The sequence below is a fragment of the Athene cunicularia genome (genome assembly GCF_003259725.1).
Source record: "Athene cunicularia isolate RWA chromosome 7 unlocalized genomic scaffold, athCun1 chr7_part1, whole genome shotgun sequence".
Lineage (NCBI taxonomy): Eukaryota > Metazoa > Chordata > Aves > Strigiformes > Strigidae > Athene > Athene cunicularia.
Window position 1 is genome coordinate 30780200 of NW_020799107.1, and position 19616 is coordinate 30799815.

Consider the following 19616-nt stretch of genomic DNA (forward strand, 5'->3'; position numbering starts at 1 on the left):
GGGGGGGGGGCGGGGGGGTGTCAGTCATCTAAACATAACATAAAGACCCATCAGAAGCCTGTAGATGACATTTATACTCAGCAGAGCACTTTCCTCAACTTCACCTAATTTTTAAAATTGTATTTACATTACTTTTTCCCCCACTTATTTAGTGTTTCTCCATTAGTAAAGTCTGCAGTGCACAGAAAGCTTAAGTAAACAATGGTTATAATTTTTTTAAATGAAAGAAAACAGAAAAAAAAATGTAAGTGTTGAGTCTTACATGCGTAAATAAAAGTTCATTTTTGGAATCTTCTAAACTTTCATTTGGGGTCCAGATCTCAGCAAAATTCAGAAAGTCCCATTTCTCCTTATCACCTTCTTCAGCCTGCATTTTCTCCTTCTTGCCATTCAAGGTGCTGCCTGTAACTTTGGCCTGCAGAAAGAAGGCTTGCATAAAGTTTCCAAGGCATTCACATGTTGGAACAAATTTATTCACTCCATTTGTTCCCCTTTTCAAACTTAATTCAGCATTCGTAAAGTCAGAAATGCTGTAGTAATTCAAAATAACACAAGTGATTAAAACTACTCCTCTTCCAGCAGCCACTTCTGCAAGAATGACAGTAAGTCACATATTTAACACATCATGATTTATAAGGAGGTGTATACAAAATATCAGTAATTTGTTGAAGTGAAAAGAGAACATAGACATCATGCACATCTCTTACAGTCCTCACATGTTTTGCTTGGCACATGCAAACAATTAATTGAAAGAAGCAGTTTAGTGTCAGATGTCTGTGCCATGTTTACAGAGACTTACTGGACTGACAGAGTTTTTTCAGAGGTACCTACAGGAATTAGAATACAGAGTTTTATTCCCTAACTGAATGACCAATACAGTTTGTAATACCTAGATTTTTTAAGCTGTGATTACTTTTCAGCAGGACAGGAATATATTGGCAAGGAAAAAAATGATTATCAGTTTCTCTACTAACTGTATGGACACAAACAATTGCACCACTACAACACAGGGGTAGCCACATGCAGGAACAACCACCATTAAGTCAGCATTTGCATCACAAGAAACCCTGTGTAACCACAGTCTCAAACAATTCTGGCAAATAGTTTAAAAGGCAGTTCCTTCTATGCAGACACTTCTGGAAATGCCAGAAAACAATACAAACACACCTCAGTTATCCAAACAAGACACTAATGAATGGTATCAAAGGCTACAAAAATGTTGTAAAAGCAGAACAGCCAAACTATTTTTCTTAGTCCTGTGAACTCTTGAAGATCTTTCAAGTAAGGAAAAGCAGGACAGAATTACTCCTCCTAACAAGGACTGGGTTATACTTGAGGAAAACAGCAACAGAAGATAAGACTATTGTAATCTTGGATCTGATGAAGAATTATTTGAGAATGCTTCTGCCTCTCAGAAATGAAGTTTAGTAAGGCATAACATTCATCCAATTAAAAAAAAAACAAAGAACCACAAACCCAACAAAATCCACTTGTTAATTTTTGTGCAAAACATCTTAAAATTGTAAATTGAACAACCAAAGCAATAAAAAGCTAGAAGGAAGATAAAGCATTCTCCTGTACATGTGAACCATCCCATTCATCTCAGCAAACAGTCACTTTATTTATCTTAGGATCTTAAACGGAGAGTAAAAAGCTAGAAAAGACTACTTTGGAACAGACATGGACATTTTAATGATTAGCAGCTATAGGTGTATCAATTTGTCTTACAATAGGAGAGTTCCATTTAAGCAAGAATGCTATTATTTGGCACATGCACTTAAGTGTTATTTTAACCGTAGAGAGTTCTTGATTATTCAGTTCTATTCCTCACATACCTTGCGATTCAGCATCGCCCACATAAGAGTATCCATTGTTCCTTTTGCAATAAGGAAGTGAATATTCACAGAACTGCACTGCCCAATTCGGTGTGCTCTGTCTTCTGCTTGCTTAATATGGCCTGGATCCCAGTATAGTTCAGCAAACACAACATGAGTAGCAGCAGTGAAAGTTAAACCCTAAACAAAATATGAACATGCATTTTAGAAAAAAGATTCCACACACAAACAACTGAATATCTGAAGTAAAAGAAAGCTAAAGGTTATACAGGAGATTTTTATATGGAAATAAGAGGGACCATCCTGACAGCAGATGGGCCTGCTACGCTGATTTCTTCCTTGGGCCTCAAATATCTGTAGGATTCAAAAAATACTTCAGTATTGTGCAAAGACTGCATACTGCTTTGCATTATTGAAGTAACATTAATTTCTTATTAATCTGGTACCTTCAGAGATATGAAGTTTTTACTAATTATTCAAGAATGAGATGCTGCTGCTTACTTGAGCATGATTAGTACAAAAAAATGAATACAGGAGTCTACAGAAGGCATATTGCCTGAAGATAAATTGCCTTCAGTAAATCAGTCACCAATGACTTTAGTACCTATATTCTTTGGATTTCTTACTTCACAAACTCTTTTTTGTCCTACCTGACCAGCTGCCTGAATACTCAAAATAGCAACCCGGGTGTCAGGATCCTTCTGGAACTGATTAACAAGACGTATTCTTTCTGCAGAAGGAACACTTCCATCTATTCGTATGTAGCGAACCTGCAACATATTGTAATAGAGACAAAACGACATTATCACTGGCTCTGTTTTTAGAGCCAATCATTCTCTGTCCCCCAATGAAAATATGAAAACTTCTGTTCTATTTCTGTCATGGTGATAGGGATGCAACAGTACTCTTTTGCCCTTTGATTTACAGTTAAACCTCTATCTAGAGAGGTGTAGACTTAGTATACCCTGTTTACAAAAGGAGAAGACAGAATGAACATGGGATCCTAAAATGCAATACTCTGCAAAAGAATCTATAATTCCCCTGACATGATTTATTAAAATTCCAAACATTTTCAAAATAACAATACAAAATAGCAAAGTTAGCCACCATTCCTTAAAAACAGTTGAAAGTCCACAAAGTAATATGAAGGTCATTTGCAAACATTTTTACTGCTTTGCATTAAGTGTTTTGTTGAGATGACAGTATTCTGTTAAAAAAAAAAAAAAAATAGACGGAAGCACATTGGTAGAAAACCTTGGGAAATAACTGTGTACAAGATTGATTCAATAATAATAGCAGATATGAGTGTTTACATTATCTTTAAATACAAAACAGTTCTACAAAGCCACACATACCTTTTAATCCAGTGGCATTGATCCGTATATACTTAAAATCCATAAATTGCCATACACACAGCTGGTTCTACTGAATTCAAACACACCCCATACATATTTGTAAAGTCTGAAGTTAAATTTGTGTGCACATTTGTTAAATCATTACCTTATTTTCTATAACTGCCTCTGTACAGGCTTGAAGCATACTTAAATGATGAGCAAAAACTAGAAACTTCAGTTTGTCATTTTCAAGCATCATTTTGATATAGTCCTTTACTGCTCCTGCCTGGAGTAAGAGAGTGCATTTTCATTAGTTAGTCATACAAAATAGTCAAAAAAGACAGTTTTAATATTAATGTATATTAGTTTCTTGTAATACGAAAATGTTAATTTCCACACTTTTTGTTATCCATTTAAGATTTTATCAAACACTAGCATTGTTAAGTATAAAACAAAATTATTTTGAATGATTTTACAAATACCATAACTTTGTCTTTGAGAACCCATTTCATTCCTTCAGCGAAATAAAAAAAAAATTATCCTCAGAAGATCACATAATTACATGGCACTTCTTCCAGATTAAGACATTTAGTTACAACATCATTATCTGATGTTTTAAGCCATATTTCAAAAAATAAAACTGATTTCTGCCCAAACATATTTCAAACAGACAAGGTATTGTTTAATCAGATCTTCTGTATTTGCACCCACATAAAGCCATATATCAAAACCGAAAGAACAATTTTGATACTTTCATGATACCATAGTCATAAAATATTGCTCTATTTAAACATTCATAGAATTCTTGTGTTGAATATAATTTTCAGTATCTTTTAACCAAAACTATTAAAGTAATGATGATAGTTAATAACAAAATTTATCAGTGATCAGTGGTTAACAGAATACCCACTGCAGTCCTCAGATTCCCTCCATCCTCCCCACCCCTCTTTTTTTTGCCTTTCAGCTTCCTGTTTGAAAATAGATTACCAAAGGAGAGAGACCAGAAAAGTGGGGAAAAAATAGCAACAAAACTACATGGATATTTTTAAGACAAGGATAAAAAAAAAAAAATTGAAGGAGTTGGTCAGATTCTGAACTCTTACTGGTCCAGCAGCCTGTAGAACATTTTTTTCTCCCGCTGTCATTTTCTAAAAATATATTAGCATAATGAAGCCTGATAGCAGGGTAAAAAGTAGGCAACGTAGTAGGAAAAGATTTGTGTCATTACCTTGTTTTTCCTTATATCTTAAGCTACAGTGCTATAGGAAGAAATACAGAACATGGAGTCTCTCATTTGGTAAAACACAAAGAGAGAAGCTAGAGGAGATTGTACTGCCACATTTTTCCATGAGAAGAACCAGTACTGACAGAATGCTGTCTGAGTAAGGGAGACATCAGACCATCCTGGGTCAGCTCCAGCAGCTGCCAACACACAGGTATGTCCCTGAAATACTCACCTTCAGTCTATCCCTAAGTCTGACAGACACATTTAGTGCTGTTGGAAGACTATGTCTGAACAGTCTCAGCCAGCTTGGTGGGTATCTAATCAGTAACAGTTTTAGCACTTAGCTCAGGCCATTATAATGAGGTTCAGCCTATTCCATAAACATACAAAAGAGAGTGTTTCTCCAAGTTGTGATTGTAAAACAAACCGATCAACCTCATCTAGTATTCAGGACAATACAAGTAATTTTATTAAGTTAAAAAACACTGATTATTTTAAATATATTAAGAAAAGATTTCTATGCTTACCTTGGCAATGGCTGTTTCTTTATACATGCGTGTGATTAGATTCATGACTTCAGAAAAGCGGCTTTCAGTGGCATCTGAATTCAGAGTTCTCATTAATCTCTCCCATGCTGCAAAAATGGTATTCAGATTCTAGTAGGCAGAAGAGATCAGTGGTTAGATATATAGTACAAAGCACGTTCTACCTCAACATGTACATTTCAAGCATGAAACATTTAGAAACTGACTACTTTTGAGAACTTTATCAAACTTGCCTAAAAGTAACCAAAGGATTCAAAATCTAAGGGAAAAGAAGATGATCATACTAAAACTGGAGCAAATTTTGTCATTATCTGATGCAAAAAAAATGCTATATTCATGTTCTTCATGTTATATGTTAAAAAGAAAAACAGAAACGCTATGCCATATATTTACACATTCTTTGTAACTACATATAATACACACACATACATATAAATATATAGATATTACTGTTTACTAACAATTATGTTTTTAGAAAAAGTGGAAAACTTACCTTAGCTGCAGCTTGTGGGAGGTCAAATGGAATACGTTGTCTAACTTTGGGAGGCAACTGAGTTAGAACATCACCCTTCAATCTTCTGATCATTATTTCACTCAAAAGTTGATGCAGTTCTTCTAAATTCGAAGCTCCTCTACAGTCCCATTGAGTTCTTTTACCAAAAAACCTTAAAATGTATAATCAACACCGAGGGTAAAAACTCTTCCAAATTCAATAGAAACCTTCAGAACATAATTTTAAACCACACTACTAGATATGAAGGTGTTCTGGATAACAACACTTGGTGTTCCTCTTTTACGCCTGTTTTCTGTTGGATTCCTTCCAACACTAAAGTCAGAGCTGTTTCAACTTCCCAGCAGATACCACTGCCCACAGGCATTACTATCCACCAAATACACAAAGTCCCCTGTATCATCCCAGCTAACACTTTCCTTTCTATGGGAAGGAGAAGTTTCAGATACAATTTTATAACTTTTGTTTCAATGGACTGATGAGAACATGCCACCGTGAGAATGCTCTTTATTATATTATAGAGGGGAACAACTAACAGGGAAGCTATCGTGAGAGCTGCAAATATCACCATTAATATTCCTTTACTTCCTTCCCTAAGAACTCCCTCCTAGTTACAAAGACAGGGGATTTAAAGCTTAAGGTACCATCTTTAAATGTAATAATATTTAATGAACAACATTAAATAGAGGAAGTAGGTTAAAGGTTAAAAAAGAATTTATTAACTTAGTCTTCCTTGTTCTTTCTTTGCTTTGTTGTTTTTAAGGAAGCGTTGCAGCAGATACAGCAGCTTTTCTCTGTCAACATTGCCAAGAGATAACAAAATAATGAGCATTATGTATTATGCTGCCTTTGGAGGAAAGCCTAGGTAGCATTTTCGAAGGTCAGGAGAGTATGTTGCAAGCATATTTTACTAGGGTTTGGGGTTTTGTTTTTTTTTTTTAAATAAAACATTATTTAGAGAATTTTAAGCCTTACTTGAGCTTATCAACAGTGTTCTAGTTGGCTGCCTATAATCATTCAGGAAAGGGGCTGAGGGACTCACTTCTACACTGGTGAATTATTGTCATAACACACTCAGAATGCTACATAGCTGGAAGACAGCAACATTTTTTCCTCATATCCCTTATTTGGTGTATTTATATGGTTGTCCTTAGAAAGGTTTCCTCCCTCCAGCTTGAGCCTTGGGGATATAAAAGAAATGGTAGGCAAAACCTCATAGAATACTTTGGACCTCATCTTTCAAAACAGTTGTCTATGAACACTTAAGTAAAAAACCGATAACGTTTTCACAAAAAGTGCTGCATAAAACAATCCTATCAAGTTTATTACCACAGGATGTTTTGTTTCAGCCAAGTCATGAAGCCAAGGTTATTTATTGAAAGCTTGCCAAACCCTGAACTTGATTTTTATTACATTTATGGTATTCCAAAAATAAGATAATCATCTATGATTGAGTAGCTAACCATGCTGTACCCACGCACACTTGTGGTGTGAAAATTACAGATGCATTCAGTCAAAACACCATGGAAAAAATAGCATTGCTCTGTCTGAAAATTAAACAGCACTCTTCCATGTTATTTGAAGTTAAATGTTGATAAAATGCATGTGATGGAGGGACAAAACCAAGTTATATGAAAATGAAACCATGTAGATATTACTGTAAAAATCTAAATGCTAGCCAATTTAGCTGTCAAAATCTATTATTTAAATGTAGGCAAAATTGTAGATAAGAAATTGTCTAGGTAGGAAATTTTTTTAAAGATTATCCCTTTCTCATAACTTCTTTCATTCCAGATTGTAAAACAGATTCAGTTGGGTAAAACTAAGCATTTTAAATCAGAGCTTTTTCTATCCCCTCTATTTTAAGAATATTGCTAAAGAAACCAGTCATTAAACTAAAGCTGAGAGAAGCAAGTCAGAGGGAAATGAATCCTCCTTAAGTTGATAACTTAAAGCATATGAAACATGAAAATTCATGAAAGATGCAAGGAATAAAAATGGGTTAAAAATCTTTAGGCATGTGTGTGGACAAGTGTGTAATGTTACCTAGTGAATTGGAGGCAAGGTGGTGGACAAGAACTTACAATGCCTATATTCAATCTCTCAAACAGAATTACTAACACATTGCTGTGCTTTTGGAGGTTTCATACCTTTATTTTTACTTAGTCACTGTAAAATACAGAGACAAGGATTAGACTTTTTTTTTCACCTAAGTATGGTGGGATAGCAAAAAGACTGGATAATAGAGAGAGGTGTCAACTATTACATGATGTGAGCACAAGACTGAGAATCAGAAACTCCCAAGTTTCAGCTGTAGGTGAAACTCCAACTGTAAAGCTAAAACTTAAACACTTCTTCGTGACAACTGTAAATTTGTAAACAATTTTACTTAACAGAATGCTAGCACTTAAACTTTATTTCAAACTTTTATAGCTTCCAATTTTGTCCTCAAATAAAGTCTCCTGTCAGTTTAATCCTTCTCCCAGTCCTCTTTGATGGAGGAGATGGTATCTGACCCTAGGTTTCCAATCAAGATGGTATGTTACAGCATTACAGATTCTCTCACTTCACATGACAAGAAAATCAAAAACACTCATCGGAAAATAAATGAGCAAGTACAGTGATACCTGACACGAGCATTGCAGTATTTTTTGGCATATTCACTCCAAGTTCCAAATCTTTTTGGAAACAGTGCCTCAATCTGCATGAAAAGCTGTATTAAAAAACAAAACAAAACAAAACAGTGATAGTGAAAAATTGCCTGCAGATGTAAGACTATTCAGAAATAATTACTACATGATTATTGTGTTAAGTTTTCATTCAATAGTTCCACAAAAAATACACAGCTTGGCACACATGCAAAAGACATTTGATAGGAGTATGCGTGTGTCTTCAGACAGAACTGTCGTGGGAAGCCCTCAAAGAACAGATCACCCGAAACATGGTGCTGATGACTTGAAAAGATTTATACTGAACAAGCAAACATGGATGAGCAGATGTTATTCCTGAAAATACAATTTTGTCATTTGCCAGGTACATGGGCTTCTGCAAAGCTTCAGTGCAGGTATTTCATGGTAGCCTGCTTCTTAAAATACATGAAAAAACCTACTCATTCTTAAGTTTTACTTCAAAAAATAGACAATGTCAATACCGACCAGAAATTTCACACCTTTCTTCACGGTTGAGTAACAGGAGGTACATATCAGTTTAGACAACCTTAGCCAGAAAGAATCCCACTTTACAAGCTGTTTTACTATCAAAGCTTTTTGGATACAAAGATCACTACTAGATCCAAAACACACTGTTGAGAGGTTGCATAGAAACAAAGAGTAATATAGAAGGCTCTCTCCTAAATGCATTTTCCGCTATTCTTTTAAGTCTACTGTATATCACCTCTGCCATTTAAGTTTTCATGTTACCTAATCACATGCCAGTGACCTCTCCAAAAAAGAAAATTACTGCAGCCTAATTTTGTTCCTTACAGGCTTTTTTCAAGACATGTTAGAGAACGGAAAAGCAGTAATAAGGAAGCAAACAAAACCCCAACAAAACTAATTTATTTGCCCAAATGAAATGCTATTTTGATGTAGATCTAGGCCAAACAAGAAACTGTCTGTAATTATTTGCTGTAAATGTATGCAAATATAAGTGACTAATGCTTTTCATTTTCTACACATATTCAATTTAAAGATTCCGCTTATGACACAGGAAATATTAAAGAGACTTAATGCTTTTTACACTCTGCCTTATAAGTCATGGCAGAACTTTGGCATCAGTATAAAAATGTCTCAGATTGTTTTCCATTTGGTCATGAATTTTAACCCCATTACTGTGATTAAGGACAGCTTACACGGAATTTCCTCTGAAGATCTTTAGCAACGTTGCTTACTGGTCTGGGAATCAATGCATTGTATAAAAGTATAACACTTTCTAACTTCAGTTCTTCTTCCAGGGTTGGTTGCAGTGTCTTTTGTACATGTGCAGGATGTTTCATAATTATCCACACTTCCAGATATAAATATTTGGTTTAAAGTTTTTAAGCAAATGCTCATAATACACCACACCCTTTTCATACAGTGGCTATCTTTCTCAAGGTACAAACTCTCTGAACAAATTAAATTATTAAAGGGTCTTTGCTTGAGTGCTATTTACACAACACAAAACTCTAAAGTGTAAAGTATTATTTATATAACCCTTACAATTCCCTGGATACAAATGAACTCTTCTATTCAATTTATTTCTACATTTGATAAAGTCAGATTTCTTGGGTTCAGTATAAAACCCAAGTGGGTTTTGGTTTCCTCTGTGCTCCTTCCCAATTCCATAAATTGAACTTCCTTCAAAAGAAAATTTGTCTTTCTAGACTGCAACAAGCACAGGATATATTTTTTCCACTTACGTAATACAAGTGAACATTAGGAATATTCAAAAGACCAGTGATAAACAAAATACTTGGTCTATCAGATGATAAAGAAGAAGATCTAATACATGTTCTTGTCTACCAATGACTCTCCTACACAGTAGAAACAAATAGTTCTCTACTTAGGTTCTTTGTTTTCTATGTCACCCAACAGTCAGTCCGTTACATGCAGGATTAATTTCTTATAAGAAACACTGCCTCAAGTCACTTGTGCATGACCTTGAAACAAATTTGCAAAACATCAATATATTCAACTCAAAGATATCGTTTTAGTTTCTTATACTTGTACTTCTTAATGCAGCTAGTTTATTGTTTGATGTCATAATGCATGTAATTGTACAGTCAAGAAAACTACCTAAATTGTTCATTTATTACTGATTATTTTAAAACCCCAAACAAGACACAGTATGTCAAATACCTCTTCAGGTCTTCCTAGAGCAGGAGTTCCAGTAAGAAGAATAGCTCTAAGAGCTTTCTGCACAATTGGCAACAAAATCTTGCTGCGGGTGGCATTTCTGGATTTCATATAGTGTGATTCATCAACCACAACTACCTTAAAGTTCTGCCTGTACAAAGCATCTACTAAAGTCTGTGCATCAGAAGTTAACAGGCCATACCCCAGAATCGTTACTTTGCTGGTTGATATTCTCCTAAAAGAAAAAAAAATCCAAATGTTTTCTTAGTAAATTTTCATGTAAGAAAAATACAGCAAAGAAATTACACCAAACAATTATTTTTTTTTAAGAAGGTATTTATGACACCTTTTAGATTGGTTAGTTAGTGGGCTGTCAAGTTAATAACAGCTTTCAGTGTTTAAAACACTCCAGCATCTCACAAACCACACACATTTCATAACCATTTTCAGAAGACATATATCGCATTTCAAAGGAAGTTCATCTATCTGGCTTCATTGCTTCAACTTGTGCTCCTTTTCCAGAAGTATCGCATGGGACAAATCCACTTTCTGGATAAAAAGTTACACACACAAGTCAGATCATTATGAGCACACTATGTAAACAGCACCCAAACCCCTGAAGTAGCTTGCATAGAGACATAGTTATCTACTGCTCTGTGTACAAAGAGTCACCATACCAGCAGCCTCAGATGATTAACTAGACTGTCTCTGAGTATTTGGGTAGTGTCAAAAGTACAGTCTAGGCTGAACCTCACCACCTGCAAAAAACCCATTCATATCAGAGCTGTCTATCCAGCTTTTCTGCTAGAAAGCAAAAAACTAGAAGCAGGGAATCAACAAGTCAAATGATCAAAAAAGAGTATTTCGATGGAAAAGAACTTCTTACAGTTAAAGACATATACAAGTCCGAGGCATGAACTGATTTTAAAATCACTAGAGTGCACTGTGGCCCTTCAGGAGCCTTTGAGCAGCACATAAACTCTTAAAGTTGTCAGACAAACAAGTCACCAGAATGAGAGTCGTAACTGGTCTACCCATCTGTCAGACACTACCACTCTGCTGACACGATTTGTAATTGTTCTCTGATAGAAACAGATCAAAAAAACAACTAAGTTGAAGTTTCCTTCAGTATTTAAGAGGAAGAAAGTGGGTGCATGTGCACATTCATGCTTCTTGATATGGAAGAAGAGGCAATGGTTAGAGCACTGGCACCGTGGTCAATGCACTACGGACTCTGGCTATTACTGTACAGATTGGGCAACCAGGAAAACAAGACTTTCCCCTACCCCTTTGTGAAGTGTGGATTAAAAAAAAATTACAAAAAGTTACTTATACTTAGTGGAATCAATTTATTCAAGAAACATCCAATTTCAGATTTAGTTAGAAATTTTAAGAACCTAAACTGATGCCTAAGTATATTTTAACTGTTTAAAATAAGAAGTTAACATTCAAGCAGTAAATTTCTTTGCTGAAGTTTTGAAGAAAAGCTAAGTTCGAACTGAGAAATCAAAACTGAACATATGGAAGCAGAATTTAACAAAAAGCTAAACCAAGTTTGGCAGCTGTATTTTTGCATTTGCATTTTCTTGCAAATGCATAAAACACTTTTTAATGTTAAAATATTAATTAGGTCAACAGCTACTTCACTTATAGCTAGGAAACTTCCTGGGAGTTAAACAAGCGGAAACCCAAGTTTTCCTCTTCCCTTGCTGTTGAATAATTGATAATGGTAAAGGTCTACTCCTTTTAAAATTTTTTGAAAATTGAATAACAGAATTCTGTTTGACATTTACTTATTCCACATTTCCCCTTTCTGAATTCAGCACTATAGCATTGTTTGTGTGCATTTTAGCTAAATAACTTTAAAAAAAACCCCAAAACACAACAGGCTCATTGGATCCTTATTTCAGTTCCCATATTCCTATGATAAACTTAAATTTGGACTATCAGTAGCAACTATTCCTTGATTAAGCTTTAAAAATATATTTTCAGTTGAATTTCTCTGTTTACCACAAGGAACGTTCCAAGCTACTGCCTCATGTGGACATCTTGGTGGTCTATTCACTTTCTGATATTCCTCAGACAACACGAAGATCAGTCTCCCCTAGCCAGAAGTTTTAGAACAACATCTAGACATTACCATGAAATCAACCAAGTCATTTACAGTAAAGCAGACTAAAAAATACCCTTGTAATTTAGTGTAATAGAGAGTTATTCTAATGACACGCAGGACTTGTAGACTCTCTTTGATGAATTCATGCTATTAAGTCTAAAGATAGAAAGCCTAGGTCATGATGACCTTTTCAGTTATTTAGAGAATACTTTAACTTACAAATTTTCTCAGTGTGCTAAATAGAACTTTAATAGTAATTACTTCCTTATTTTGTAATTTATACCAGTTTTCCAAAAATGTGTTCAAAATGTTTTACAGAAGCTAATGAATACAAGCTAATTCAGAGTTGAGAAATAACTCTATGTGTTCAATTTGGGACACACTGAAGTAATCTAATTTTCAGCAGACAAGCATTTGCTACTTTGCAAAAAACCAGACTTCTCACTTTCAAATGAAACTGGGAGGAGTGGGTGATACACCAGAGGGTCATGCTGCTGTCCAGACAGACCTTGACAGGCCAGAGAAATGGGCTGGCAGGAACTCAAGAAGTACAAGGAAATGCAGAGTCCTGCACCTGGGGAGGAACAGCCCCATGCACCAGTATATGCTGGGGGTCATGCAGCTGGAAGGAAATATAGCAGAAAAGGACCTGGAGGTCCTGGTGGACACTAATTTGAATGTGAGCCAGCATGGTGCCTCTGCAGCAAAGAAGGTGAATGGTGTTCTCAGCTGCATTAGACAAAGTATTGCCAGCAGGCTGAGGGAGGTGATCCTTCTCCTGTACTCAGCACTGTGAGGCCACACCTGGAGTGCTGTGTCCAGTTTGGGGCAATGGATGTACTGGAAAGGGTACAATGAGGGGCCATGAAGATGATTAAGGACTGGAGCATCTCTCCTATGAGGAAAGGCTGACTGGGACTGTTTAGCGACCAGAAGGCTGAGGGGGATCTTATTAATGTATATAAATACCTGAAGGGAGCTTGCAAAGAGGATGGATCCGGGGTCCTTTCTGTCGTGCCCAGTGACAGTACCAGAGGCAATGGGCACGAATCGAAACACAGGAGGTTCCCTCTGAACATCAGGAAACTTTTTTTTTTACTGCAGGGACAACTGAGCACTGGAACAGGTTGCCCAGAGAGGATGTGGGGTCTTCATCCTTGGAGATACTAAAAAGCCACTTGGACATAGTCCTGGGCAACTGGCTCTAGGTGGCCCTGCTTGAGCAGGGGACCTTGAACAAGACTTTCTATAGAAGAATAATGATTTATACTCACCCAGTATCAGTTTTGTTCTGAATGATGCTAATATCATCTGGAGAGAGTTCTGGAATCCACTTCTCCATCTCATCAACCCAAGGGTATCTCAGAGATGAAGGCACTACAATTAAGAGAGGCCATTCGTTTTTATAGTAATAGGAAATGGCAATTGCTTGAATTGTTTTACCTAGTCCCATCTGGGAAAAGAAAAGAAAAAAAACAAATTAAACCAGAAGTTTCTGCTCAGAAAGCATATTCCATTCAGAAGAGCCAAAAATATTTTCGAAGGCAGAACCAGATAAAGGAAACAAAGGCAAAGACCACATTACATAGCATCTATTTCATTGTCAATTTGTTACCACAGATTATATTTTATGAAAGAAGATGCTTCTCTTAAAATGGATTAATAAATATGTCTCATTAGCTCATTAAAGCTAAAAGCATTTCCATTCATTTCAGAAGACTTTCTGTACAGGGCCCTAGCAGAGGAGACTACAAAGATCAAACTCTAACTTGTCAAGCTACCAAAAACATTTTAAAAAGACTATGCAAAGGAAAGAAAATATGAGATGTCTTCTTAACATAAAAATGACAACTTAGGACAAAGTTGCACAGGGAACTGAAGAACAAAGAAAGATCCATATGAAGAACTCTGCTTTTGACCCAGTATATCAAAAAAAGAAACTACTGCTTGCATTCACCATTTCTCTTTATTCTGTAACACAGAAGAGGAAGTCCACCTAGTGGAGAATTCAGATTTACAGACAAGGTGAAGGGTAAAGATATAATACATTGATATATATTTAATAAGAAAGTATGTTTCAGACTGTCAAGGTAGGAACACTCCCATCTAATGAGTTATGAATATAGATAGCAACAGATGAATGTAAGATTCAGAATTTAGGGTTTTATTTAAAAAATAAAACCTCAAAGATTTTATGAAAGAATGCAGCTATTTTCTCTACTTGTTCACATTGCAAGAGATAATTCCAGTTTCCTGTTAGGCACTAAAGGAGAGACTGGCCTTAAAATACTCTGTTCACATTTTCCACAGAGTCCAGTGGACATTTGAGTTGATTTGCTGCTATCTAACTACTCATGGTACAGACATAAAGGAACAACTTACTTATACCCTCAGTATTGAGTTTAAATGGGCTGATGTAATGATATCAAGAGGAGATTTCTCAGGTATAGAAGAAAACATAATGAATATTTCTACTATTACGAGAAAGAAAAATAATCACAAAACTACTGTGATGCTAAGTTCTCATTAAAAACTGCCAAGTTCTCATAAAAATTGTTCTGCAAGCCCCCCTTGTATCATCAGTAGTGCTTGAGCCAGATGACAAATTGGTTGAAAAAAAAAATTACATTAATTTTTATTTTGTTGCCACAGTTGTCTTCCTAATTCAGACTGCCCAGTCTCTGGTGCACTGCTGATGATCTAGGCAACTGAAGTGAAATGAGTAGGGAATAAAAAGGAGGTCTCTCGGCAGTTGTGTAACTGAAACTAGATGCCATATAGCCAATCACCAGTCTAGACTGTATCAATGTGAGTGACAAAAAAACCCCATAGAAAATATTATGGTCTTGATTTTTGATTTAAACCCATCTTCTCAGTCATGAAAATGGATGACATGGAAAACCTGAAATTTTGGGGTAAAAAAAATTGCCTGTCCCCACTCCTGAGAAAGAGCGGCAATATATTCTTAGAATAACTGTCAAAAAGATACTATTATTATTTTACTTTAATCCTTATATAATTACGTAGTCCAGGTATATGTACAGCAATTATATGATCTCTAGCTTTCATGTATAACTTCTTTTTGTATACAAGTTCACAATACTGATGTTTTCTTTCACCAACATTTTCTTATTTTTTTAGAAATATGTCAACCTGCACAAGGTACACACCACTGTACAATAGTTATTCCAGTGCCAGACCTATTGTCATTATGAAATATACATTGTTTACTTCAGAATAAATATACCTTGCAGCACTTTTTATTGCTAATATAATTACATACAGTTTATTTTCTCATTCAAGGAAAGAAATAAGAAACTTTGTTTAAACGAACAGCCACTGCTGATATTTTGATTTTTTCCCGAGCTTCTTTTTTTATCCTCCTCTGAATGCTTTTGTATCCTCCAGTTTCTAGAAATTTCACATTCTATGCCAGGATAGTTTATCTCCTACTGTACTGAGATTTCCATAGTATGAGGAGATGCTTTAATCCCAGTAATCCATCTCTCTCTCCTTCTCCCTCCCAGAGTTTCAAGAAAACACAAATTAGAATTGGGAGACTATATTGATCCCTAAACATTACCTCATTTTCATTAAGGTTTTATACTTACAACACATCAAGAACATTATACTCTATTACAAAAATGTTTTATCTGTGGGAAGAAATGCTGGACTCAAATTTCCCTATGGAATAGAATATACATTTTCAAATGTATGAAAGTAATGAATTTCCCTACTAATACTTGATCAGTGCATTTAAGAAAATTCATCTTTGGAAGGCATATCTGTTCAAAATCCACCTCTTTGGGCCATTATAATTGCTATGCAACTATAAAGTCTTAAAAAAAAAAAATCAACTGTCAATATTTTTAAGACTTAACAATACAGGAGATTTAACCTACCTAAATACTATCAAAGGTAACCTAACTTTCCACAAAGATTCTTTTAAGCTTATGTCAGGCTTCATTTTTTTTCCCCACTTAGATCTTTTCAGAATATCTGACAAATATCACAGGAATTAGGCTTCTTTCATTAGCAACCTTTCTGCCCACATCTCTCAAACAAAAAAAGTCACATGTACATGAAGTACATTGACACAAGAAAATGGTGTTAGAGGAACAGGGACATCACTTACCTCATCAGCAATCATACACCTAAATAAGAAACAAGAGGGGAAAAAAAAAGCAGAAATTAATAGTAAATATAACAGATAAACCAATACTGACAAACTCATTACTATAAATTTAAGTTATGGATTCAATGAATCAATGAAAGGAAAAAAAGGTAGACTTCATTCCTATAGATATCAATGACAAAAAGTAAATTTGATATCAAATTGAAAGTAAGTATGCCTATTGTTCTAAAAACATATATTCAATGTTAGCATTACTGAAGAACTTGCACTGTAAAACTGAGTTGCTGCTTTAGTGCTATATTAATTGTAATCTTAAGAGACACTTTCAAGTCATGAAGTGCATCTTCAATTTCCTTTTGTCTTTCAGAAACACTGATGGTTTTGCTGCTTCATGATTAAGGATTATTTATATGTCAAAATTATTTTAAAAGGCTGCTTACCAGAGCTGTCATATTTTATTTTGAAACAGAAACAGACACTCCCTCTTCCCCAACAATTGTATTAGCTAAAGTATTAGAAAATTAACTTGATTTTTTTTCCCATTTTGAAGTCACTTAGTTAATGCTCTCCATGTGAAGACAATATCAGGTCCAAGTCCCCAATCAAAACTAGTAAATTCTGTTCAGCATATTTACATTTTCTAAACATTAAATGCCATATTTGATATGAATTTCTTATATGTATTTTAAATTATTTAGGTCATTCCATTTATTTAGCAGGTACTTTCTTAACTCAAATAGGGTCTAAGGAACTGAAATGTTTTTAGCCCATGCAAGCCTCGTCATCAAATCTTTGAGACTGGATCAAGGATAACTAAATGTCCATCAAATAATTAAGCCATTAAATGGATTACACTGCACCTTTCCAAATATGTACCCTCAACTATTTCACAAATTTTTACCTCTACTACTTTACGAACTTTTCCAAGCTGGAAAAAAAACCCAAAACAAAACAATCACACACCCACCCACCCAACCTAACCTACAGCCTATCCAATTCAAAAGCATTATCTAAAGAATTACAAGAGCTTGTTCTACCACTAGTAGTTGAAATGCACATATTAACTTCACACTAACAAATTCAGAGGAAGGCACAAATCTAAGCAAAAACTGTTAAGATAACAAAGAGGTGAGGAGACAACCTACTCCCTTTAAGTCTTACAGCCAGACTATGAGTTAAAGTTCTCTTTTCTCCTACAGCAACCCTGGACTGCATGAAAATCCAGATTTACTAATTATCTTTTGACCAGAATCAATGCTGGGAACTCCAAGGCAAGATCTGAAACAGGCACAAAGTGTGAATTTCTGCAACTTCACAAGAATCGTCAAGAGTTCGATAACAATACTGCTTGGGCTGCAGTTAAATAACAGACAATTAGGTGAATTCTTTAACTACTAAATCATCTGGTAAATTTTCCAAGCACTGTATGATTTTCTAAATTGTCATAAAAAGCAAACTGGAAGAGTAACTTCCACCAGTTGGTATCACAGTGCCACACAAAGCACATGGGCTGAGTCAAACCACTGATTGAGAAATACAGCAGTGAGAGTGGTTGGTTGAACTATGTGACAGCAATAGACTGACAGCTTTATGCAGTCCATCACTTTGCTTGAGGATTTATAAATGTTTACTGACAGAAAAAAGTGCCAACTCTCAGAAATGATGAAATATTTCACCCTCTGGAAGGCAATAAACTTCACAGGCTACTCTGCTTGTTTTCCCCCTGACACAAGTATCCTTCTGCCTTGTGCTTTTCACTTATTATCCCCAGTAGCTTTCAGTCATGGACGCAAACGAGTCTTGAATTGCTCTGGATGAATTCTTCTTCACAGTCTGTTCCCAACCACTGCATCTTCAAGGGAAACTGAAACTTCTACTCCTACACCACATAACTAGATATGCACACACTGCACCATGAAACTCAAATGCAACGTTCCTTCAATAAAAAAATGGAAAAGATCTTCCAGGTCTTTATGTCTATAATAAAATTGAACACACCAATGTTTAACACAAATGTTCTATATTTTGATACCAAAAATATTTTAAAGTAATACAGAACTCACAGGTACTCTGAAGTTAGTGTAGCTACACAAAAGCACAACATAAGTCTTATTTTGTGCCCCAAATTCAGCCACTTTACACTAATGATTAATATTTGTAGCAGCACCATCAACTTAGAACTGTTATTATGTCTAATAACATGCATCTTGCCATGGGGCCAAAATGGACATTTCTGTGGTCAAAATAGAAATCTCCGCAGAAAACATACACTGGCACTTATCAGACATATTTGATATTCTGAGAAACACAGTATACTGCTGTTTGTTCACTCCATCAGCCAGTGTAAATTTCACTGCCTACCAAGTTCATCAGTTTCTTTCAACTAACATAAAAAATAATTCAAAATATATCTTATGTAACAATTTTTTATAAGTAACAAACTATCTGCTTGCAACAGATTTATAACTACACTTAACCCTCAGCTTGATCGGGATAGAGTGACGAACAAAGGAAGAAAACATAAAAACCCCAAATTCCCAAGTCTGCACAGATTTACAAAGGAAAAAAGACAGCAAGATAATTATTTTTAGTGGCGACTCATGATTGTGGGGCTTTAATTCCTGTGATTTGCAGCTGGGCAAAGACATTTGTTTGCAGACAACTAATAGACAATTCTAATTTTAAAATGCCAGTTTTTGCTCAAAGACTGTTTTTTTAAAAATTTAATACTCATTGTTAATTGCTTGAATTGAAGTTTACAAAACAAGTCTTTCTTTTTGCAGATTCTTTCATAGGCCAGCTGCTTTCACTACATTAATCATGTTTTTAAAAAACAGTTTGAAGCCTGAGATCAATTGGAATACACAACCACCTAGTGTTGCAGGGTTTTTTTAAACTACAAATGCAGAAAACGAGTAAGATTACAGCAATTAGCTACAGAGCAGAGGCATCTCAAGAATAAAGCAAAAACCTTTTTCAACAATATAGTATATTTAATATAAGGGTATCAGAGGAAATGTATAAATACAGCAATAACTGAGAGTATATTGCACCCAAGTAGCATCTGGTAGTAAGGAAATGCG

At 35.3% G+C, this 19616-nt stretch overlaps 1 protein-coding gene across 12 annotated transcripts in view; it reads right to left on the reverse strand.

Moving 5' to 3' along the window:
* Positions 1-19616, reverse strand: part of ZRANB3 (zinc finger RANBP2-type containing 3) — a 52762-nt gene that overhangs the window by 13267 nt on the left and 19879 nt on the right. For all 12 annotated transcript variants that reach the window (XM_026852252.1, XM_026852257.1, XM_026852261.1 and 9 more), the window contains 10 exons: positions 16534-16552; positions 13673-13851; positions 10289-10520; positions 8078-8163; positions 5433-5604; positions 4922-5050; positions 3336-3455; positions 2486-2605; positions 1836-2015; positions 263-415 (listed from right to left, as the gene is read on the reverse strand). In XM_026852252.1, coding sequence (XP_026708053.1) covers positions 263-415; positions 1836-2015; positions 2486-2605; positions 3336-3455; positions 4922-5050; positions 5433-5604; positions 8078-8163; positions 10289-10520; positions 13673-13851; positions 16534-16552 — 1390 coding nt within the window. The remainder of the gene's footprint in view (positions 1-262; positions 416-1835; positions 2016-2485; positions 2606-3335; positions 3456-4921; positions 5051-5432; positions 5605-8077; positions 8164-10288; positions 10521-13672; positions 13852-16533; positions 16553-19616) is intronic.